Genomic DNA, 23,950 nt, shown 5'->3' with positions numbered 1-23,950 from the left:
AAACGTCAAGTGTTACTTCTTTTGTTGTCAACAGACCAGAACATCCTGCTGAAAAATGAACCCTTGTCGACCTCCCTCCTAGTTATGTACTAGTCTCTTTTTAGAATCTGGTAGGATTCCCAGTATGGTCTCAAGTGACTCAGACTACTTCATCATCATATAGTGCAACACTCTCACTAGCATGATGGGTGTGTCAAAACCTGAAAGTGCACCTTATGCTTAAGTAATTGTTGCTACAAGATTATTTATAGACAACAGGTTATAGATTAATCAGGTGCAACTCTTAATAGCATGAGAGCCTCTTTGATCCCCTGTCATGTTCAAAAACAGGAGTCCCCAAGACTCCAGAGGCTCAGGATCATGGACAAAAGGTCAGATTACCAAAGTTCATGAAGCTCATGAAGGTCTGTACCAGATTTCCAGATTTGTTCAGATATTTCAGTCTAGAACAATAAAATAATAAAAATAAGGAAACAGAGGCCCTTGTGTGATCAGACAGCACCAAGTGTGTAAGTTCACAAGTGGTGGACCAGTTAGAGGACTGGCAACGCTCCGCTTAAAGGAAAACACCACCGCATTTCCATACTGAACTATGTTCTGCCCTGATCTTAGACGAGGTGATACATACCTCCCTCTCCTCTGTGCGTGCACTCAATGGCTCTTGCGCGCACTCCGTGCAGCGCTAATTTGCTAGCATGTAGCTTGGCCCAGTATATTCCTTAGGATCCAAAGGGGGGTGAAGTTAGAAGCGACCAAGCACTTCCACGTTGTCCCTATTTAAATACGGTTACGTGAGTAGTTACACGACCCAAGTTTGGTTACACAAAATGAAACATGGCAATTTTTCTAAGCGGATAACAAGGATAACTATATAGTATGGAGGAATAACAACTGGAAGCACTTTGACGTCGGCGCAGTAATATCATCACTCCGCTCCCCCTCTTACTTCCGTCAATAGAACCTACGTGACCTGCACGCCGTCGCCTGCACTACCTGTAGTAGTTTGTGCACAGTTGAGGAAGCATCAGGTTGTAGTAAGATAGTTTGTGAACAATCAAACATCATGGTTATAACGTGCATCGTACAGGGTTGTGAAAACAAGCAGAAGGTATATAGTCCCGTCATGTTTTGAGTGATGATATTACTGCGCCGACATCGAAGTGCTTCCAGTTGTTATTCCGCCATACATTATATAGTTATCCTTGTTATCCGCTTATAAAAATTGGCATGTTTCATTTTGTGTAACCAAACTTGGGTCGTGTAACTACTCACGTAACCGTATTTAAATAGGGACAACGTGGAAGTGCTTGGTCGCTTCTAACTTCACCCCCCTTTGGATCCTAAGGAATATACTGGGCCAAGCTACATGCTAGCAAATTAGCGCTGCGCGGAGTGCGCGCAAGAGCCATTGAGTGCACGCACAGAGGAGAGGGAGGTATGTATCACCTCGTCTAAGATCAGGGCAGAACATAGTTCAGTATGGAAATGCGGTGGTGTTTTCCTTTAAGGATGTGTCTTGAGAATCCGTTGTCGTCGGCGTGGTAACCTGGGCTCAGCATCAGAACTGTTTGTCCCAGAATCCATGCTGTCCTGAGTGGACACACGCCACAAGATTTACCTGTCAGTCTGGGGTAACTCACACACTCTCTGTAGCGGCATGAATGTTTTTTTTCCTGTCACTAGAGGTAATCTGTGTGTGTCTGGAGGTATGTCTATGTGTGGGTGGAGTTTGTGGTGAAGGTCACACATCGCTGTAAATGATGCTGTCCATTAAGCTGTGCATTAATGTTAGAGGGTTAAAGGTAAAACGTCTTACAAGCTTAAACGCTTTGTTTACTGTGTGCTGCGTTTACTGTTAACAGCTGCTTTCACTTGTCCCCACCCACAAGTCAACACTAATCAGGTGTTCTGTTCCCCACAGGTGTAAGTGGGTGTGGCCTGGAGAACAGAGGAAAAGAGAATCTCTTGGGGGTTTTGTGAAGAGAGACGGTGGAGTAAGTTTGAAGCTGGGCAGCCATCCATCCATCCATCCATTGTCTACCGCTTATCCTGTATTCAGGGTCGCGGCGGGGCTGGAGCCGATCAAGCTGGGCAGCCTTCTGAGGAAAATAACATTTTTATAGTGAATACCTCGACCGTCTGCAGAGAACAGGGAAGCCAGTGTGAACCAAGTACCATCAAGATTGGTGGCAAAATTGCAAACCAAGCCAAGGCCCGACCTGACATCTGGTGAGTTTGATTCCTTTTAGGAGATTTTTTGCAATGCATTGCATTTTGTTGGATAAGTCACATTAATGATGTTGTTTCTGCCATTTTGGATTTAATCCACTAAACACTGGGCGCTTCTTTCCCTGTTGTTAGTTCATCGTTTCTTTTGTGTTTTTAAAACGATGACTGAAATTTAGATTGCTTGGTCATAGTGGTGAACTGCTGACCCCCTTTTGCTTTGAAACATGTGGCCAGACATTGCCCAGAGAGGTTGGTAAGGCTCTGAGCAATGTCCCACCCTTTGGAGAGTGCTGTGGGCTGGCAGTGCTAACCTGCAACCCCGACTGGAACATATGCAGGCATGGTAACCTAGGACGTAGAAGAGGATGTCTGAGAGGCTCAGCATCAGCAGCCCGATCCAGGCAACGACCCAGACCCAGAATCTAAGAAGTGCCATGTGCTGAAGTGGGCTAAACAACAAGACCTTCCTGTCATTCTGGGGTAACTTGCACACTTGCTTGTCTCTCTTCCGGAGGCAAGCTCTCGTGGCCAGCCTCGAAGCCTTGCTTCCTGTTTCCCTTGCAAATGTCCCATGATCACACACCGTCAAAGAGTGCGTTTCTGGCTTGCCAAAGTCAAACACGCTTGCAGTGATCGTCAGCTTCTCAAAGTTTGATCACTTTTTTTTTTCACCTAAAGACATTGCCGATGTTCCGGCTCCATGTATCCCCTCTGAAAGAGTGTCAGACATAGGCGGCAGTTTGCCTCCTCAGTCTGCTCCACCATCAGTGCCTCCTCAAGCCTCACCTCTAACTAACCCCAACTAATGGCCAAGCTTAGGGGGCAAAACAGGAGCAAGAGGTTACTCTGCGGTGTTTTGTCCCCCAGAACCCCTCTACAGGGTCCACAAACCTGCCGTGGAAGGAGGATGCCCTCAATACTCTGCTCAGCTCTACGCAAATTATGTCACCATTCCGGTGTCTCTGGTGATCATCCCCTCTGTGCTGTGACCATGAGCATGAGTTTGTACAAGAACGTGTCATCGCACATGCCGCCTTGGCAGCACCCCTGAAAACAATTTTAAACATGTACGTCAGAGTTAGAGCTGGGGGATTTTGCTTTAAAAACTGTTACGGGGCGCTGTAGAGCCAATTTACCGTGCCCAAGCCTAATTCAAACATCAGAAGTCTATTTTCACCATGTCTGACATGAGTTTTTGAGCAGCTCAACTCACTGAAAAAGCAACTGCCTGTTTTTATGGCGAGTTGAATTGAGAATGTGAATGTTTTTGAGGATGTGAATTCATTTACATAACTAATAATTCCTCATTTCAATAGGGACTTCGTCCACTGACGTTGTCGGTGCTTGGGCCCTGAAAAAGTCTTATGCTGAAAGTGTTTTAGACTCGGCCCCTATTAGTATGAATGATATGCAGTATTCTGTGCTTTGAGGCAATTATATTTACATTTACATTTAGGGCATTTAGCAGACTTATATATATATAACAAGTGTTATATTGTGTTATATGTTCTCTGGCGTTTATTAAACTGAGCTAGACAATGTTGTCTAGTGGTTTGTGCTTTTTTTGCACCAATGTCATATTAAAAACCGGAACAGACTCGGCTCTTGGAAATAGAGTTAATTTACGAATGAATTATCTGTTGCAAGAAACCAGCTGGTCTCATGCTTCTCTTGAGTTACGGATTCTGAAATCCTGAGGAAACTTAATATACAAGTTGGAGGACTTGATAAATGTATGACTTATGCAACAACAGCAGTTAAAGCCAGCATCACTCTGATTACTGCATGTGGGGGATGATACACTCATAACGCTCAGGGGGATAGGGCAGCTCTCTCATGATCCACCCATAATGCCTCAGTGGAAAGTGGGGAAAGCGAAGAGCAACTTGAAGTATGAAATGCCATTGATAATAGAGGATCACGAGTTTCAGTGGATTAGTGGCCGGCTCCAAAGACCAAGCTGTCCACTCAACAATGTGCAGGACTCTTATGAGAGAATATGAGAATGTCACATTTATAAAAGAAGACCGCCAGAGAGGCTTTGGTTTCACCGCATGCCTGAAATTAGTTCGCAGAGTCTCCAGCAGCCAGCGTGAGTGTGATGAGTCTCATGGGAGTGATATTTCAATGACAGCAGCAGATTACCCCAAAACATTGAACGTTTTCTATTTTGACAGTGTGCCTGGTAGGCTACCTGGGTTAGATACAACTTAAGACAGTGTTTTAGTTTTTTTTATGCGTGTGGTGTCCAAAAAAGTGAGCAAGGGAGAAGTTTAGGAGACTCGTACTGTTTGTTTTGGTCTCGGTTAACATGAGTTGTTTGCTTCTACAGCCACATTGTAGGAATGAGCTGAAAATGTCTCTAAATCTGATCTGAAATAATGCATGACACTGGAAAATGTGAGCAGGTTTAAGATATAATTTTCAGAATATTTTACATATCATCCACTTTGTTCCATTATTCACTATGGGAAGTAAATGGCATTTTTTTGTGAAATTTGTAAAAAAAAAAAAAAAAAAAAAAAAAAGCCATAGGACACCATTCCTGATCATCTTGCATGTTTTGATAAATGCGTTGCACGTGGCAACATTGCGCACAGTGAAATATATATTTTTATATTATGGTCAGTGCACTTTGTACAAGCCTTTCAGTCTTATTGCCAGCAGGCACACTGGAACACATCGACTATTCTTTATATTTATTGCTCGTTGTTATAATAGTTCTGTTGAGGCTTATGGAAATGTTGAGACATTTCACTCAAAACCACGAATGTGAACCTCACTGTGGCGCTCGAGAAACAGTCAGTAGGATGCATCCTCTGGGGAACGTGGAACTTCATGGCTCTCCTTGAAGGAGAAGAGAACCAATGTAGAAAAATATGATCTTAATTCACCTTAATAATACTGGATGGATGGATGAATGGATACTATATTCAGAAATACATTTTAATCCATTTCAACAAGCGAGGTGAAAAGGTTTCTCTTGTGACTGACAATACAGGGTTTTTCATTAGTGCATTTCCAGTGAGCTCACTTCTCCTGCTGACCAGTAGCTTGTCCTGGACACCCAGCTTGGAACAGGATGTACAGAGGCAGATTTAGTTTCATTTTATGCTGCTGGTTAGGAGGAGTTTAAATCTGGATTTGGCATTAGACATCTAGCAAATTTCAAGTAGTAATGAATTAATATTTATTAGTGATCTAGTACTACGGTAGCGTATTTTCATTTTATGCTTCTTTCCTACATTTCAAAGGCAAATGTACTTTTTATTTTTCAGATTGAGAGTTTTCACGCAAAACATATCAGCTGTTAAACTATGGTATGTAATAGCTCCATGTGCTATCCAGTAATCATTAATATAACATTGACATGGGGCATTCTGCATGATGCCTGCTTTAACTTTTAATACTTTATAAGAACATCTAGTTGATAATTATTCTGTGCTTATTTTTAAATGCAGGATTCATACATTGCATGCCAGTATTTTTTAATGTGGTACTGCTAGTTGAATTATTATCTTCTATTTCAATTATTTTTTTATTATATATATGATTTTTTTTAATGTTGCCTAGTGTTTCTTTTATGTCTTAAAGACCCGTTGTCATAAATCAGAAAAGCATCTTCCAGAATAGATTCTCGTAAAGAAATATCAGTGATACGCATCCTCAGCATTTAGAAATCTGAGAAAACCATCTGAAGAGCTATTTATACATGTGGTTTGGTGCAAATGTTTTTATAAATTCTTACTGATCGAAATCACATTTATTAAGCATTAAAATGACATTTGCTCCTGCTGCTAGCTTCTCGATGGTATGCGGCAGACAATGGGTGGGTTCTGCTGAGCACTGATGAACATCGCTGACTTTGGTACAGTTGGTGATACGTGACATTTGAGCCTTCAAGAGTTCAGAACTGACATGAGCCTCTTCATGTCTCTCAGAGAGGTTGTAACAGATACATATACGTCTAAGCGAAGGCGGTGCTTCCTCAGTAGACGTGAGGGTCCTGTGCAGACGGAGGTCCTGCGCGCAAGTCCTATCCCACACACCCATCCTTACAGATGGTAACAGGGCAGCACGCGGCTTCTGAACACTTCTAATAATAGCCGCAACTAAAATAGACAGTTGTCATATGAAATCAATAATGCCACTTAGATATGACAGAGTGGTCTGGCTGGCCAGCAGGCCTTGATCATCCTGACACTTGAAGTCACTCAGTTTAGCCTGCAGATATTTCAACAGGAATGCCAACTAATGGTGGAATGTTACTAATTACTCAAGTACTGTACTTGAGGTCCTTGAACTTTACTTGTCTTGCCATGCCACGTTCTACTTCTGACAGCTTTAGTTATTTTAAAAATTAAGAATTTTGCATACAAAACATACAAATAGATTTTAGCTTTTTATAAAATTATACCCAACAGCACATTAAAGACAATTTTTCATCGTTTAAGCAACTTTTCATGCAACTCATTTCATGGTTACATCTTAAATGTGAAGATGCTTTTCCTTGTTCCTCCGTTCAGAATTAGCTCTATGTCAACCAACTTCAGGAGAAAAATGTTTTTACTTTAATGCATGAATTATAATTTAAAACAGTAAGAGGACATTTCTGTGCATTGATACTTTTACATTTCTTCTTGGAGTACATTTTCCTGATACTTGTGTACATTTACTTCAGTAACATTTTCATTTCATTTCTTTACATATTTCTATAGAGTTATTAGTACTTCCCTTAAATAAAAGCATAGGATACTCCCTCCAGCACTGCACCTGTCAGATGTAGTTCATGCATTAAAAGTGCTTTTATTAAAACAGTTTGATAATTATCCACTTAAGGTACATGAGGCGATAAATCAAAGGAATTAAGTTTAAAAGGGACTAGGGGAAGGAGATAGTGACAATGCCAGTGTGGGTTGACCAGTGCTGCCATCCACTGGTCATCCTATGACAGTGTGCGATTGTTTACAAAGCTGCTTCCATGCTTAGGTAGACTCCCATAATTCAGTTTAACACCCAATTAATTGGATATTATAAAATAAGCCTGTAAGTGTATTTTGCAGTGTCTGTAGCCATTTTTAATCATCTTTTCTAATTTAGATTACCTTTCATTTGTTAATGGCACTGAGCATTTTCATGATTGACCACACGAGGATTTGAAATAATCTATTTTAATATAACAAGAACACAACATTCAACCAGTGCCATTTGTATAGCCACACACCGTTAACATACTGTGCTAGCCACATCAGATCACTCAAAATGAGACTGCTGCAACTAGATCCGAAATACAAAATAAATTTGAGATAGTTGTGCAAATAAAAAAAAATAAAAAGGAACAGTGTGTAGCATTTAGTAGGGTTCTATTGGCGTAAACATTTGTTTGTAGCAATCCTTAGAGCACACTGCACTTTTTAATTTAGTAGTACACATTTTAAAAGAACCCTAGATATATGCATGCTTTAATACAATAGGCTTAACATTAACCATTATATTGATAATAGGCAACTTATGGCTTATACCCAGACCACGGGAGCGAATTAGGAGTTCTTAAACTTGGACCAAGATTGTTGGTGGGCCTCGTCTCCAGTCTGCAGAGAAACCAGACAAAACAGTTAATTAGTAAATAGAAAATATACAGACAAAAAAAGCTCAAGCAGACCACTTACTTTAGACTCAGGTCTGTGTTTATACCCCATACAAACGGAGGAGCATCATCATCAGCCTCTGCAAGATAAAACACCCGGTTACCTTTCCAGACGACGTGTTCAAAAGTTTGGTTCGTACGTAAGGGAACAAAACTGATATTGGCTTTCGATTCAGCGCATTGAATATGTAAAACTCCGATGCCAATTTATACCTTTATTAAAAAACAAACAAACTCTCATTCGTATTCTTGCTGAGTGTTGAATAAGAAGGTCAATACCACTCGTCTATACCCTTAATATGAAGCAGGTGAAGGTTAGCGTTGCATAAAGACAGGAAAGTAACAAAAATGTAACTAAACTCAGACTAACAGTATATTGTGTTGGTTTAACCCTGTACACTCCCCACTGTGGGACTAATAAAGGATTATTATCTTATAACCACACAAAAAGTGTAAAAAAGTAATTGTGGTCACTAATACTACCTTTGTCCCAATCCTCAGACATGTCCGGGTTTACCCAAGTATTGACTGGGACTTGCCATTTACAATGGCCATTTGCATCTCCACCTGTGAACAGAGCATGAGTCAACTCAGAAACAGAGCACAAGGTGACTCTGAAGGGCAAAAACAAAAGGGACAATAAAGTGATAATCTCACCATCGTCAGTGTCTACAGATATTCTGTCCTCACAGGTTTCAGTGTGGTGCATCAGCTCATGTTTTGGGACCAGGTGGCGAGCATTAAAAGGGCAGGTTTTTAGCTCGCTAGCCAGTTTTGGATGATTCTACATCAGTGAGGAGAAAAGAAAGGGACGTTTAAAGTTCAAATATACATGACACACATGTTCTTGCGCTCTACCTCAATGTAAATCTACAATCATTTTCCCATACCTGCTGGCATTAGTTGCTATAAATAAGCCCCTAAACTCACCTTCCTGCATTTTATAAGATGGTAAGGGAAGCGGCAGGTCCGGATCAGGTGGTTCTGATCAAAAGGGCACTGCAGAAGTTTGTCTGGGTCACAGCCTCCCCTCATTTCATCTTTAAAGTCAGAAAATAACAAAATGAAACCAATTTAATATTCACTAAAAACGGAAGACATGCAATTTTGAAATGTGGAAGAATCTCTGTTACCAGTTACTTCTGCCAAATGTGCTCTTTCGGCAGCAGCAACGTTGCATGGAGAAGTGGTTGATCCAAATCTGATGGTGGTCGCCATGTCGAGCTGGGATTTACTGAATATAGACAAGTTGGTAAAGAGGCAGAATGCAATGAAACGAGATAGAAAGAAACAAACACAGATTTCTACCAACCAATAGAATCTACTCTACAGGTGTGCCAACTTACCCCATTACTTGAATGCGCTCGCTGGGGGGGGGCAATTTACTGAAATTTGGAGGCAAAAAAACACCGGCTTTGATTCACCAACTAATCGGTAAAACATCAAGCAGTACATTGGCTAGTAGCCAAAGTTCGCTAGCCAAAACCTGGCAAGTCGCCCATATTTTTACCCGTTATATTATTAATGTTGCCTGCGAGAACCAAGTCACGTTACAAAATGTAACTGTTAACTTACCATAAGATGTTCTGGTAACTTTTGTTTAAAGATACATTTAGCACAAAAAAAAATGTTGCGCACGTCGTCTTCCCAGCTAGCAAGAGTTCGTCGTCGCCCCGCCCCCGAACTTCTTTTACCGAACTTCGCGAAGTCACGTGACTTCCGGTTCAAGCAAGTTAAAAAAAAAATACATATTCTAATTAATGTGGAAATAGTAATAGTTGAAGATGGATTAAAATAATTTTTCTCAATCAAAAGTAGAGAAGTATTAGCAACAAAATCTATTTAGTAAATCTAAAAGTAAACATCCGATTTTAGCAGAATAATCCCTATATTGTATATTGTAACATAATTATTATTGATGTATTCATAGGTAATCGGTCCTTTAATCTTGTAGTTGATTCACAGCTTTGAAACAATGTTTAGATTGTTATTTAATTTCTGTGAAGCCGGTTGCAACAATGTTTTACTAAAGTCTTTGCTATGCGGACCATTACTAAAGTTACAAGGTGATCATTCCATTACATTAGATTATTGGGGCAGAGCGTCTTATTTTGGAGTTTTGGTGCATATAATGCTGATATGGTAATGTAATGTAGAGCATGTGTAATATTTATTTTTATAATATTTTATATTTGTTTAGATTGTACAACAGTAAATTAGTAGTAGATTATCTTATCTTTTACAACTTGTCATAAGTCTTACCACTACTTTTTGCACTACACCAACGTTTTGTATTTACACTATATATACAGCATTTGAAATACTCATATTACACAGATATTACACATTGCATAGGCCTATAGTATATATTTACATCAGCTACTGGCTTTATTTTGACAATAGTACATCTCTTATGCACACAGCAGACATTACGGTAACTGCACGTTTATTTGCTTTGCCACTAGGGGGATTCGACTTGAAGTAGCCGCCTGCAGCGCGCTCGACGTGATGTATTGTGGGTTGAAAGCGATGCATGATGGCTAGAATTTGTGTCAGGAGAGTTGCCCATCTCAGAGTTGGTCGACTCAGAGTTCAGGGTTAGCTTCAGAGTTGGTTGAGCCTGCTTTTCTGAAACGGGCCCCTGGTCGCACCTAAAAGGATGTCACCTTATTCTATGACTTTCTGTCAAATATTCGAAGGCCAATGGAAACAACTGTCCGCCTGGAGCGTAGCTATCTGTCGCCTCCTCCTCCTGCTGCTGCCGCCTGCTCTCGTCTACTTTCCAGGCGAGCCGCAGTTCATCTCGAGCGAGCCTACCGTCATTACGGTAACGTAGGCGGAACGTCACTGTGTGGTCAAACATGGCGCTGTTCTGCTCCAGCTTGTGTAGCCGTTTGTCTTTGACCCGGCTGTGTGGTCTCGGGATAAACGGGATAGCAAATGGCATTCACTCTCCTAATGTGTCCTGTCAGTCGAGGTATGTTTACAACTCTGCGTGCTTCGTTCGTCCACGATTTGTCACTTTGTTATGCTCGCGTCCCACTTCAACCTTTGCTCAAGCTAGCCGCATATCATAAAACCCTCAACCGTTTGATGTTTGTTAAGAAACATTTAAATAGATGTACGACGTGAAATGAGTTGTCGACTTTATGTCTAAGTCGGTACTTTGCTGTGTCATTGGAACACATGTTTTTTTGTCTTTAATTTATCTGACTGAGCATGTACGTGTAATTTGCTCTGTGTCAACATATGATAGCATATGGTTATCAATTCAATTAAAGTTGACATGTCTCTGTGTTTGTGGATATTTTAAACTAATCTATTCCTGATAGGATTAATTATCCTCATGGGTAAATATCATATCTATTAATCGCAGCAAGTGGAGAAATAGTAGGCCCTCTTTTACTTAAATTATTTAAACATATTTTTGTCCATGCCTGTCAATTATTGTCCATTATTATATTGTAGTGTATGTATGTATTCTCTGCCAGATCTGAGTTTATTTCTGCCGTTTTAATCCATTTGAATTGCTGCTAATTCTGTTGTTTTTTTTAAAATTCATATTCACGTCTTCCATTCCACAGGTTGCCTTTGTGCAGACACTACTCATCGTCCAAAGTTAGACGAGGCATCGGTCAATATGTTTCCTCCAAGCTCCAGAGGGTTAATACCAAATATGAACTTTTCCTCAAAAGGCGATTTCCTCGCTTTTATGTGCTCCATCACACGCTTGTGGAAGGTAGGATCAACGGTTAACTTACCTCTGACATCGTCAATACTATATCATTTTTGAAAATGGTATTTCTGTTGAGATGCACACTGATTATTTTGCTGCTTGTGAGAATACATTACATTCAGATCTGTTGGTGAAGACACTAGGTCACAGGCTATGAACTCCACGCCATGTGGGCAGTCTGTGCTCACAGTTAGTGACGTACTCCCCCAGATTAAGACCCTCTGGGTTTTTTTTGGTCTGTTTTTCTTTTTTTCATTGAATCAATTCAGGATTCAAGCTACTCTTCCAAGATGGCAAAGATGTGCAGAGGATAAAAGCCAGGATGTTCTCTGATGGAGTGCAGTTCAAGGATTTGTCCTACAGGGAGATGGAGAAGCTCAGACAGGTGCGTCTCCTCCACCACCATGAATCATATCCAAAATATTGGGTCCAGTTCTGTGAAGTTCATATTAAAATGGAAAACAAAAATTTACTACATTGCCTTTTAATGTGTATTATCTTTTTGTTTTGCAGTTTCGCAGAGACGTATTAAAGGCTGCTCCGATGGCGGTGATATCCATCCCTCCCTTTGCAAACAACCTGGTTTTTGTCTTGATGTGAGTTACTCTGAAGTAACCATCTTTTTTTATTTCGGCTAGCACTCCTTTTGATTCTCATTCAGCAAATTGTTCTGAAATGATTGATAGTAATTTATGTACCTTAATATCAGTGTTGGATCTCCCTGACTTGTCCCTGTTGATATATATTTTAACATCCCTTCGCCTCTACAATACCATCCCCTGCTGTTCACCGCCAGGTACTTTTTCCCCCGCCAGTTCCTGATCCCTCATTTCTGGACTCCCAAGCAGCAAGTAGAGTTTCAAGGATTGTACCATTCCCTCAGGGTCCAGCACCACGGGCCAGTGCTCAAAGGGCTCGAGAAGTCAAGCCGACGAGTCAAAGATGGCCAGCTACAGAGTCGTCTTCAGGACCTTTGTGCTAAAGTAAGTGAAGGCATCAGAACATTTTTTTTTTTTATTAAAATGCAATCAATTGGAAATATGTTAAAATATATATAAATTACAAAAGACTTAATGATCAATGTCCTTCATTTTAAATGAATACTACTTACTCAGAAACACACATATGTCTCCATGTGTACATATACAAGTAAACCAACAAGTTGAACCTGTATCCTTCATCCCATGAACGTGTCCACTGACTTCTCCGTGGATTTTCAGGTGCAAAGTGGAGCAAATCCTAAAGTGTCGGAAATCCTGGCGGTTCGGAGCTTGTTTTCCGGACCTCCTCTGGGTATACGCAGGATGAGCGTGCATCAGATGGTCAGTAACACCCCTTCATGCTTCACTTAAGTCCACCAGTTGACATGAAACCCAAGAGTTGGACCTGCTCACCACTAGAATATCTCTCCTGTCTGTCTTCATGGTCAATCAGAGACAAGTCAGCCCCCTGCTCTTCCTGACTCCGCGCCTCCCGGGTTTCCTGGTTGGCCGGCGGCTGAACAGTCATGCCCTGGAGCTGCTCCAGCTGGACCGGGCCCTCAGCAGGATGGGCCCTCACCAGCTTAGTGACATTGAAGTCAGAAAGGTCAGTCACTCTCCATGACTTGGCACATTTTATATTCACTTACCAAACTTTATGCCTTAATTTACAAGTCAACACTATTCCTTGATGCGCTGTGTTTTAAACACAATATATTTCTCTGTTTTAGGCTTGTTATCTAAGGGGGCTCCATCCTAATAGTCTTGGCATCGATCAGTGTCGTGCGTGGTTATCCCAGTGGCTCCAGGTGTCCTCCTCACTGAAAGGTATTTCCATTTGGATGTGCAGCATTTTTGTAATTTTTTGACTTTAGCCTTATTGTATTGGCATGTCTGTTTGTATCTAATGTTTCAAGAAAAATAGCAAATATACTTATTGGTTTTCTTGCTGGGTTAGTTGAGAAGACTGATACCACTCTCCATGATTTATAGATCAACCATGATTCAATCTGGTTAGAGAACTAGTCCCTGTTGGTGCAACCCACTCTTATATCTGAATTTGTCATTGAGCACCTTTTCAAACGCGTACGTTACAGATATAACATTTCATGCCTACTACTACCATGTCATACTCACGATGGACAATTATTATTATTAATTAATGATTAAGATTGATGCAGCAGAACCAGAGATATAATCTTTTTTTTATTACATGCATTCTTCTTCGTCTCGAATACCTGTTGCCTACGTTGCCCACAATGCACCTGTATTCTTCAGACTTCATGCAACTCCCTCTGAAGCCACAAAAGGCTTAATACAAATTTGTTCACATACACAGTAGTATTCTAGACCTGGAACCAGACTTTGTTGTGGAGTTTGCCTTTTAAAGTATACAATATCTAATATTATTTTTGTATGCCTCTTTTGTCTATTTTTCTGCAGAATCAGAGGTGTCACTCCTTTTGCACTGCATAGTATTTCTCTCCGCCAACTACCCCAACAGTGCAAGCCGCCACTGACAGGAAGCAGACAGGAAGCCGGCAACAATCCGCTTTTGCTGTTGCGCCACTTTCGTGCACTGGGCAGGCTCAGCACAACTTGTGAGTGTCGCCAACTTTTTTTTTTTTGCCATGGAATAAAAATGTTTTCTTCTTCTTGGCAAGATGATAAGGTTTGAGAAAAGAAATACAATTCTTAGCCCAAGACTTGAAGTAGGTTTGCAGCAAAGAAAAGGATCCCGATATTTCTAGATGCCTTAGAACTTATCAGGATTTGGGAAAATTAATACGTTATGGGTATGGGATTCTACCTAATAAATTACCATAATAGGACAGGTTTATTTCTACCTGAAAGTTTGCATCTAATTCAGGACCTGACGAGGTGCTTTAATTTTGAAACGTTGATGCACTGAACTATATTAAGTGTTGTTGAGGTTATCACCATTACCTGTGGCTGTATCTCAAGTTTGTTACCACTGTTGTCATATGTTTACTTCTAAGCTAACGCATCAATACACACCTACGGACACAAGGAGGAAATTGTTCAGCATCACTTTGTGTGCTGTTAACATTTGAATTGTAGATTTGTGAAATTGTTCACTCATTCCACTCATAAAATACAGATACAATATTTTAGGCTGGTGCGTTTAATGTCTTTACATGTTCACATCAAGCACGTACTGTAGCTTCTCTTGCATTCACCTTTGCACTCCACTCCATTTTTTACAATTAATAATGGTGGTCAAAAGAGAATGAAAACAAAGCCCAATTCATATGGTGTCATCATATGTTCACAATTGCAAAGACATTCAAGCTTGTTTGTGTGGTGAGAAGCTGAAAAGCTGCAAATGAATATATTGTGGGGTGCAGCAGAGCTGGCACTTTACTTTGTTTACTTCTTTCTTGATTGGAAGGCCTCTGATAACATTAAAGTATCCTGGTCAGCCCACACTGTGCACAGTGCTGGGGTTGTGTGAAAGAGCACAATTTCCTTTGTGTGCCTTTTCGCAAGGACTGACACAATACATCCGAAATGTTGCAAACGTTTTCTTCTGCTTACGATTTGTTTTTAACACATACATGGTGGTGGTGGTATTTGCTCCACAGGCTTTGAATGTTGTGTTGCTGTGCCAATATTATATACATTGTAATGAAACGGTGTCTGAAATAAATAACTTTTAAGGTGAGTTTATTTTCCGTTTGTATTTACATTTCAAGCTAATTCAAATGTAATTTAAAGTCTTTAATAAAAACATAAACTGGAAACCAGCCAAACATAAGAACAGATCTTCAGTGTCTTAACACGGGTAAAAGATGTTAGAACAACACCCAACAAGAACATACAATAAGGTGGACAGTAATCATTTCTATTATTTCCTAAACAAATACCGTATCAAAGCAGAGATAATGCTAACCTATGGGAATATAATCCAAAATCAATACAGAAGAAATATATTTTCATTGCATTATATCTGAAGTATAGAATGCACATATAAAAAGTTTCCAAATTAAGCTCCAAATAAGCGCGACCTGATCAGACAACTCCTACTCAGGTGTGGGGCCGGATCACATGACCTCGTAGCCGCTGCGGATGCCTCTCATCAACATGCAGGACAAGATGATGCCCAATATCTGAAATTGAACATGGATATTAGCCAATCTGTTTTTGTTTCTGCTTGCAAGAAAACATTTTTTAAAGACATAAAATAATACAATACAATATTTACATCCGTAGCACTTTTAGAATCAAGATAAAAGCACCAGACAGTAGAAAAGCAGTAAAACAAGGTTACAATGAATACAAAAATACTATCACTAACACTATCTTTCAAATGACATCATGTCAGTAGGTATACTTAGTAGTAAAAGTGAACTGGTTAGGAATTTCCCATTATGTCAGCTGACCGGTAAGATTATGTGTTTTTTTTATTGATGTTACGTACCTGCAAAACGGCAATAACAAGAGCTGCAATTATCAACCACAGCACGTTTTTCTTCAGGAAATCCTCCAACGCATCCTGACAACCCTAAAACAACAAATGAAGAAAAATTAGATACAATATGGACATTTCACTGGTTGACTTGTTTCGATAAAGCCTTTGCTTCATGGTTAAACATTGACGTCTTTTCAGCGGTTGTGTTTTTTTTAGACTTCGGCTTTACTTCCTCGTATAAATACCACACATCTCAACACCCAGTGTGAAAATAATACTTAGCGCAAAATCAATCGATTTTTTCCCCCCCTTTGAAATCTTTTTTCTTCTGACCATATTAAAAGAACTTTCTTAGAAAAGCATTCACTATGGTAACACCTCGCGTTGTTGTTATTACACCAAATAAGGAAATCTTTTTTCCCCATGGGCTTTGCATAAACAAATGTCCAAACAAACCTGTTTGGGGACACGCACAAACCGTCTCCGTGTGTTCTTGTAAAAAAGGTTTTGCCACAGAGAATCATTGTTCTATCATCCGAGTCGATTCAATATTCATTGATGATCTAGCTGCTATGACAGATCTTGACATGCATCCCTTTTTTAATAATCATATTAACCATTGTAGTCTAAAGGTTTGCCTACTGACAAATCTAGACTGAACAAAATATTAAGTGGAGGCTTTCAGTGTATTTCTGTTAATTTTTAATACAAACATTGTTTATATTTTTCTGAGCCATTATATAACTGTATTTGATTGCAGATAATTAACAATGTATGTGTGAAATACAGAGTTCTTGTCTCCTGCAGCCATAATCACAACTATGTTAAGTTACTGCAAATGCAAACTCTACATTTCCTACAAATGCTGCTTCACATAGAAAAAGTTTAATTTTAACTATATCCCATGTTCCCTGACTTCACAGAAACCCATCAACTGGGGGTTTACCTTCTGGTGCACTTCGCCAGCGTCCGTCATGGCCCCGATTCCACAGTTTTTGGTGACAGTGACACAGCATGAGTCAGGAACAGAGTTTCCATCATTTCCGAAGCTTTTCCAGTCAGAAGAACTATTCCCACCACAGCATTTCAACTGCAAATGAGTCAAAAATGAAATTGGTATGCCAGCCATGTGCAGTAAAGTAATCTAACTTGTGTCAACAGAAGGTACGAAGATAAACAACGTCATGCAGTGCAGACCAACAGGATGCAGCGGTGTTGCGTGAAGGTGTTGTTTTCAAACAGCGACTAGGAGAATTTACACTGGACTCACCTGCTCCTGCAGCTTATCCAGACCGTCTCTGAATTCGGCTGTGCCGTTCTTGTAACCGGAAACCATTTCATCGAGACTATCCCGGACAACATTTTTGAGCTTTATGGGAGACACAACATGGAAGTTAAACCACACATCATTCTGGAGGGTCTTCTATGCTGTGACACACAAAACGGTGAAATTCTACACTCACTTTGTTTCTGAAGATGTATCCAAGGATAACGGCTGCAATCTCAACAAGGATGATCAGGAAGAGCAGAACGGCAAACTGGGGAAAAAAGAGGAATTAAATATATTAAAGCGACTTTCAACAACGTGTTTACTAATCTAAACTATGATTTTTTGCATGCATTATTAATAATTCATCTGTACCACAAAGATAATTCAACGTTGTTGTTGTTGTTTGGTTTAACAGATGCCACACTATGTGAATTACCGTGGTGACCATGCAGTAGTTCTCTTTCCAGGCGCCACAGCAGCCGAAGAAGGCGATGAAGAAAATCACCACACCGATTACAATGAGAACGATAGGAGCCGCTGAGGCTGTCGCATCATGGATGGTCACGGTGTTGTGAAGACCCAACTGGACCAGGACTCCCACGACAACCAGTGCTATGCCACATAACTGCAGGAAAGAAAGGGGCGTTAGTTTGTCCTCATTTCATGTCATTTTTGTTTTGAGCCCACAGATTATCTGGTAGCACAATGGAAGTTTAAAAACACCATATTCATTTGAGTTTTATTAGGAATTGAATACCTCATTTTGAAAAAACGCTTATAAATATTTACAGTAATGCTGAAATATATGACTGATAGTCCAGAAAATGTTTTGCCATTTCAAAAATCTATATTTGTCTCCAGATTCAAAATTCAGATCAAATGTTTTTTCCAGTCTAAAGCCCTGCCATCGGCTCTCTGAGGACTAAGACTAGGACTATGAGCACTAAGCTACATGCTCATGTCAGCACGTAACGTGTTCAATCACATCATGGATGGATATTAACGACTGGATACAGCGTCGCCGCTCAGCCTTGCTTCCAATTTTCTCTAATACTTGTGGTATTACAATGAAAAATCGTATATATCTTAAGGGGAACAAGAATATCTGTATAAAAGATGACAATCCAATCAATATTTCAGTCTGGACCACAGTGGTGGACTAAAAGACTGACATTGCCATCTACAGAGCCATCCTGCTTAAAATATCGTGAATGTTAAAGACAGGAAATAAGACCACATACATTTTTATATAGGTAACCAAAGTAAAAATATTCCAGTGCTTTTAAGGGGTAATTCAAATGAATTAAACAGTCGTGATTAAATGTAACAATTGGTTATTCGTTGCTTATAAGATTCAACCTTTGCTTCCATATGAACAACTCACTCAAGCTAAATGAGTAGGCACTACTGCTAAATAGATGGGAGGAAGTTGCAACAGTCTTCAGTTCCCGTATGCAGATGTGAAATCATCAGCTGATCAAGTGTGATATTCATGTGTCACTGCTTTTGGGTGGAGTGACCAGAGCTGTACATTAGATCCTTTACAAACACTGCGCGAGTGGTTGGTCTAGGATCCGCTGGGACCAACTGGCTTTAAAGTAAACATCCCAGTGAACTGCATGTTCTTCACCATGACAGCAGCTAGTCTCCTCGACACCGATACAAGTGTGTGTGACTGATAAAGCTTCAACTCGTGTTTATTTTCACGCATGAAACTATTACGTTGTTTTCTCTATTACTCAATTCATCGTTGAGTATATAAAATATCACAAAAGTGAACGTTATTGACCTTTTTATCATCTCTATAGGTCACCATGCAAAAACAAACATCCTGGCGGGATCCAACACAAGATATAGATGTAAATACTTCAGCTTAGAGTTGTTATAGAACTCTTTCTTCCTATATTAACTCAGTTTATTTTCTATAGCTGTCTCAACATCATTTAAACAAGCAAATTTGAGTTAGTGTAAACAAATAAAGAGAAGCCCCAGGATGAACCCCTCCCAGAAGTAATCTTATGCCTTCTGTCAACAGGATTACAATAAAACTGCTCACCTGATTGTCAGGTGTAGCATTGACCAAGGAACAACCCACTACATTTGGGAGTGGTCCGTATCACGAGACAGACACACGCATTATTCTTTGTCATGAACATTGCGACCATGGGTATTTGGCCTTGGCGGAGGTCTGCGTTCTCCAAGTGCCCTTCTAGTTTCGAAAAAGATCGACAGAAGTGCCTCGTTGTGTGTTTTATAGTTAAGCCCTCGCTGCAGTAAAGGACCTCTCCTCGTTGGAAACGCCAATATAAATATTTGAGCTCGACTCAAATAGGTGGCTCATTGCTGACGTAGGAAAGGATGTTAACAGAGCAGGTAAACAGAGCAAAGACCCAGAACAGAATAGAACAAAAGAGAATACAATCAAATAGAGAAAATGTTTGTCCAGCCCCCCCCCCCCATTTAGCTTGACTTTCATATCTCATATCTTGATGAAAATGCAAAGAGCTGAATTATTAGTTGAATAATTTCCCAACATTATATAGACTAATGTAATTGAGAAATAACCCCCAAAATCAATACTGTGGCGTGTTGTCATTTAGAATCCATAAATCAGTATAAACATTTAATATGTATTTTAAAACATTATATAGTTGTGAGCAGACTTACACAGTAGGTGTCATCAAGTATAACTTGAAATGTGTTCTATGATCACAAATATGTTGTTTATATACCAGTCTCCACTTATCAATGCTTGAAAAATACATCAATGAGCACTTATCTCTGCTTACACCTACAAGATAGTGTGTTAAAATGTGTTAAAATTATTGAATAATGTTGTTACTACACTGCTGTACAAAACAAGACAAGGCGTTTGTTTTGTTTTTTTTACTGTTTTCTAACATTTTCTAGATTAATCTTACTGTGGACATATCTGAAAAATGCATCAATAGGATAACACATTGCTTTAACCCTGCCTATTTAGCATTTACAAGCAGAATATAAATATTTAATTAATGTTTATAACACACACTATGTTGTTGTAAGGACATTTCTACGTGTAATTAATTAACTGTATTTGTCGACATCCATCTATCAAATATTACCACTTATCCTGCTCAGGGCCGCGGGGGGCTTGGAGCCAATCCCAGCTGACATTGGGCGAAGGCAGCGTACACCCAGGACAGTTTATCACAGGGTTGACACATGGAGAGATTACCATTCACACTCACATTCATCACACCTCCAGGCAATTAGAGTACCTGCATGTCTTTGGACCGTGGGAGAAAACCCACGCTGACACAGGGAGAAGGTGCGAACTCCACACAGAAGGCCAGCCCCAACACAGGCCCCCTCTTGTTGTGTTTGCATTATTACAAATGTGATTACCTATATTATTATCTGTTCATTTATTATCTGTTTTTATACCAGTCTAAACGTAGATGGTTGCAACCACATTATAGTGTGTTACAAATATGTATTAAATCACTATATACTGCTTACAAATGATAAACAGGAGGGGTTAAAGCAACATTATCAAGTCTTATTACTGTTGGACAATCGTAATAAGTGCCCAAATGGCTCCTTCCAATATCTTGTTTTGTCAAACAACAGTATAAAAAGTAATCTGTTTATTACAATAGATTTTTACAGACAACAACAAAAAGCAGAAATACGTGTTTTTGTTGAAAGTCTTATCAATATGCAGAGTAGAGCAAATAAATACTTTGTCATGCTGTACTTCCTCCCATCTTGTGTGCGATGATTATCAGAGTTTTGCTCAATGCCACAGAGTTGTCTGTGTAAAGATCTCAGTAGCATTGAGTCAGTGAAGGAAGAGGAGGAAAAACGAAAAATGTTGATCTGGACGAGTCACATGATGCCATTTGTTACACTTTGAAATCTGGTCATAAGATTCACATTCCTTTATCACCACTTCTCCCACGTAAAGGGCTCAAACGCACAATGAAAAAAAAACTGCAAACAGGTCACATCCAGGAAACGCTCGGCTTAAACCAGGATGTATGAGACGAGTGTCCTCCTTCCACGCTTTCATGAGTTTCAACAAGCGTGTCAGCCAGTTAAGTGTTCAGGAAGAATACACCAAGAGGGTACGTCAAAGGTTGTGTGTTTGCTCATCAGCTGATATGACAGATGATTACTCATACTAGTTAAAGTAGAGTTACAAGGGGGGGCGGTGGCTGCCTAAAAGACTTAACAGTGTATCTTGATGACAAGTCACACTGGACAACGTAGAGTGGTCTTACTTCCTGTTTTGCTTTAATCCTGTATCGTTTAATTAGCTCCCTTTTTTAATTAAACAGTAACATGCTCAGGTGCCATCTGCTTCCGCCTCTTTTGAGACAAACCATTTAAAGAGGCTACTCACCCAGAAAATGAAGTTGAAAAAGAAAAGCAGGAACTTGACGCATTTCATTCCCCCCTCTACACCCATGGCTGATGAGGATCCGTTTCCTGGATTTAAAAAAAAAACAAAACAAAACAAATTTACATTCACTTACTTGAACGTTACATCAGCTTGTGAAAATGATATGTGGTCGACTCTTTAGCTATAAAAAGGTCTTGAACCGGACAGTTGTGACAAACTACTAATTTTAGTTTGAGGACACACATGACACACATTTTTAACTTAAATAAATCACAAACGAGGCGATGGTAATGCAAAAATACAAGTTCAGAGCCAACGCTTTACTTTATGTAAACAGTAAACGGGCTCGCAAACAAAGGACGGGTTGTACATAAAAACTTTAAAAAAAAATATATGCCTTTCCAACTGATCGTCTGGGCCAATGAATTGAAAGATTTTTTTAAAAATAAATACGTTTTTAAGGTATACAACAGAGCCCAGCCCTGCCCCGCCCCGGACCGTTAATTACCGCTAAGTTAGCAACAATATCTGCTTTGTCACACACTAAATGGTCACATCAACCACAGCGAGTTTACCTTATTAGATTTGTTAAAGTTTGAAAACTAAGTTAGCCTTGCATCAACACAAACATATGGACGTTTCCGTCACGACTGTTAAACTGAAAAAAACGTGGTCTTTATTGACTTTTGTTTGTTTTGAAGCAAATTACATCGTTCCGAAATTGTTAAGGAAAACAAACGGTTAGCATAGCGAACAAACAAGTCGATATTTCGACGATGTTTTTTTTTGTTTTAGGTTTACCTTTCGTGTCGAAGTTTTTAAATAATCCTGCGGCGAGAGACGAAGACGACGAAGTGTTGAAATGTTTTAACTTGTGTCGTTAAAGTCCCTCCTCCTCCATCGGCTCCCTAACGTCGCACCTCCTCTACTTCTCCTTTTATCGAACGCAGCTCATTATGCTGCCTTCGGGGACCCTTGTTAAACACACAACTCGCCACAAATTTGCTATGGGTCTGTTTCTAAACCCGTGGTCTGCTCGCTGGTGGTCGTCAGAAGAAGTTATTGCCATATTAAGCTATTTTACTTAAGTAAAACTAACAGTGCATTTAGTCAAGTACTATAGGCAACTTAATTCAGATTTCTGCTAATTTATACTTCTATGAACTACATTTCAGCAGCAAGTATTGTAGAATATTGTATTAATCTGAATTTGAAAGTAACTAACTCAAGTTTTCACATGATTGTAAAAGTAGGCTACGTTATTTTCCTCTTACATGTACATACGTCTTCATAAATCAGTCAAATGAGAATAAACATTATTATTAAATAATAATAACTACCTCATAGATCAGTTATAAGCTAGTGCTGAGAACACATTTTGGGTTGGCTGGATGTTTAGTCTTTCTCTTTGGCAATAACACAGTTATTAATGTTGTTAATCAAGAAAACACATTATATAAATGGGTTCTGGTTCAGATCCTCCTGGAGCCCAGGGATTTTTTTAAAAACCCAGACAAACCAAAAGCTTCTTAAATTACTAAAATAATGATATATTGTTAACGTCACAGCAGTGAACACAACACATGAATCAGATTATCTCCCCAGTCTCTCATCACCTTAAACAGAGATATTGTTAATGGAGATTCCAATTATGTTACATTTACAGGAACTGAAACACTGTGTCAAACTTATCAAAGGCCCCTTGAGAAACAGCCATTTCTCAATGATTTCCTCTTTTACACACTGAGTAACATCCTCAGACCGCTGAATAAACTGTCTTCTTGAGCAATATGTTCAAAGAATTCAAAGGACACCCAACCATTCGCAGGAACCATTTTAAACAAGCGTTTAAATTGGCAATTGCTCATTTTGTGACAAAGTAAGCATCATTTTTCTCACAAGACTAAACAGTGAATTTGTTACACAAAGTTATGGTCATGTGGTGAAAGTCACAAGTCTGTGTGAATAATATGGAAGAACTCATAATTTAAAGCTTGGGTTGTGCATGTAACACTGTTCCACAACAAGTTGTTGATCGAGAAGAGATAACATGAATAACTATAACATACATGACCTATCTGAATTGGCAGTGTTTTCCTTCTAATTCTTCAGAAGCGTTATACCTCTGACACGGCCTGCCCTTTTCTCACATTCATGTGGTCTCACTGTAGCCATGTATGCTTGTTATACCTCTGACACGGCCTGCCCTTTTCTCACATTCATGTGGTCTCACTGTAGCCATGTATGCTTGTTATACCACAAGCGTAT

General features: G+C 39.6%; 3 protein-coding genes across 4 annotated transcripts; 1 reads left to right on the top strand and 2 right to left on the bottom strand.

Annotated features, from left to right (window-relative positions):
- Positions 1–7,667: 7,667 nt before the first annotated feature.
- Positions 7,668–9,094, bottom strand: gtsf1 (gametocyte specific factor 1; the record flags this gene model as incomplete). The annotated part of the gene is made up of 6 exons (XM_084016361.1): positions 7,668–7,820; positions 7,899–7,956; positions 8,360–8,443; positions 8,534–8,660; positions 8,807–8,916; positions 9,010–9,094. The coding sequence occupies 6 exons, from the start codon at positions 9,092–9,094 to the stop codon at positions 7,739–7,741; spliced, it is 546 nt and encodes a 181-aa protein (XP_083872487.1). The 3' UTR covers positions 7,668–7,738.
- Positions 9,095–10,672: 1,578 nt separating this feature from the next.
- Positions 10,673–15,278, top strand: letmd1 (LETM1 domain containing 1). 2 transcript variants are annotated; one of them, XR_014597531.1, is made up of 10 exons: positions 10,673–10,853; positions 11,461–11,615; positions 11,882–11,997; positions 12,126–12,208; positions 12,409–12,595; positions 12,833–12,934; positions 13,047–13,199; positions 13,324–13,420; positions 14,036–14,308; positions 14,344–15,278. XR_014597531.1 is itself a non-coding variant. In XM_084014646.1 (9 exons), the coding sequence occupies exons 1-9, from the start codon at positions 10,738–10,740 to the stop codon at positions 14,110–14,112; spliced, it is 1,086 nt and encodes a 361-aa protein (XP_083870772.1). In that variant the 5' UTR covers positions 10,673–10,737; the 3' UTR covers positions 14,113–15,278. The 2 variants fall into 2 exon arrangements, 1 of the variants encoding a protein (XP_083870772.1); XM_084014646.1 differs by having other exon boundaries at positions 14,036–15,278.
- On the bottom strand, positions 15,264–22,621 carry cd63 (CD63 molecule). Its single transcript, XM_084014647.1, has 8 exons — positions 22,484–22,621; positions 21,683–21,768; positions 17,732–17,920; positions 17,489–17,563; positions 17,296–17,394; positions 16,972–17,115; positions 16,035–16,118; positions 15,264–15,723 (listed from the first exon to the last, which is right to left on the bottom strand). Exons 2-8 carry the CDS (start codon positions 21,746–21,748, stop codon positions 15,658–15,660), a joined length of 723 nt encoding a protein of 240 aa, XP_083870773.1. The 5' UTR covers positions 21,749–21,768; positions 22,484–22,621; the 3' UTR covers positions 15,264–15,657.
- Positions 22,622–23,950: the final 1,329 nt, after the last annotated feature.

The sequence above is a fragment of the Eutrigla gurnardus genome, assembly GCF_963514095.1.
Source record: "Eutrigla gurnardus genome assembly, chromosome: 8".
NCBI classification, from domain to species: Eukaryota; Metazoa; Chordata; class Actinopteri; order Perciformes; family Triglidae; genus Eutrigla; species Eutrigla gurnardus.
This window is presented reverse-complemented; position numbering and strand designations above follow the sequence as displayed.

Bases quoted from the DNA above. Each gene is read 5' to 3' on its own strand.
- letmd1 (XM_084014646.1), top strand. From the start codon at position 10,738: ATGGCGCTGTTCTGCTCCAGCTTGTGTAGCCGTTTGTCTTTGACCCGG. The intron at 11,998-12,125 runs GTGCGTCTCCTC...TTTGTTTTGCAG, and splicing joins AGATGGAGAAGCTCAGACAG to TTTCGCAGAGACGTATTAAA. The intron at 12,935-13,046 runs GTCAGTAACACC...ATGGTCAATCAG, and splicing joins GGATGAGCGTGCATCAGATG to AGACAAGTCAGCCCCCTGCT.
- cd63 (XM_084014647.1), bottom strand. From the start codon at position 21,748: ATGGGTGTAGAGGGGGGAATGAAATGCGTCAAGTTCCTGCTTTTCTTT. The intron at 17,116-17,295 runs GTGAGTCCAGTG...ACTCATTTGCAG, and splicing joins TGGATAAGCTGCAGGAGCAG to TTGAAATGCTGTGGTGGGAA. The intron at 15,724-16,034 runs GTACGTAACATC...GTTCAATTTCAG, and splicing joins TTGTTATTGCCGTTTTGCAG to ATATTGGGCATCATCTTGTC.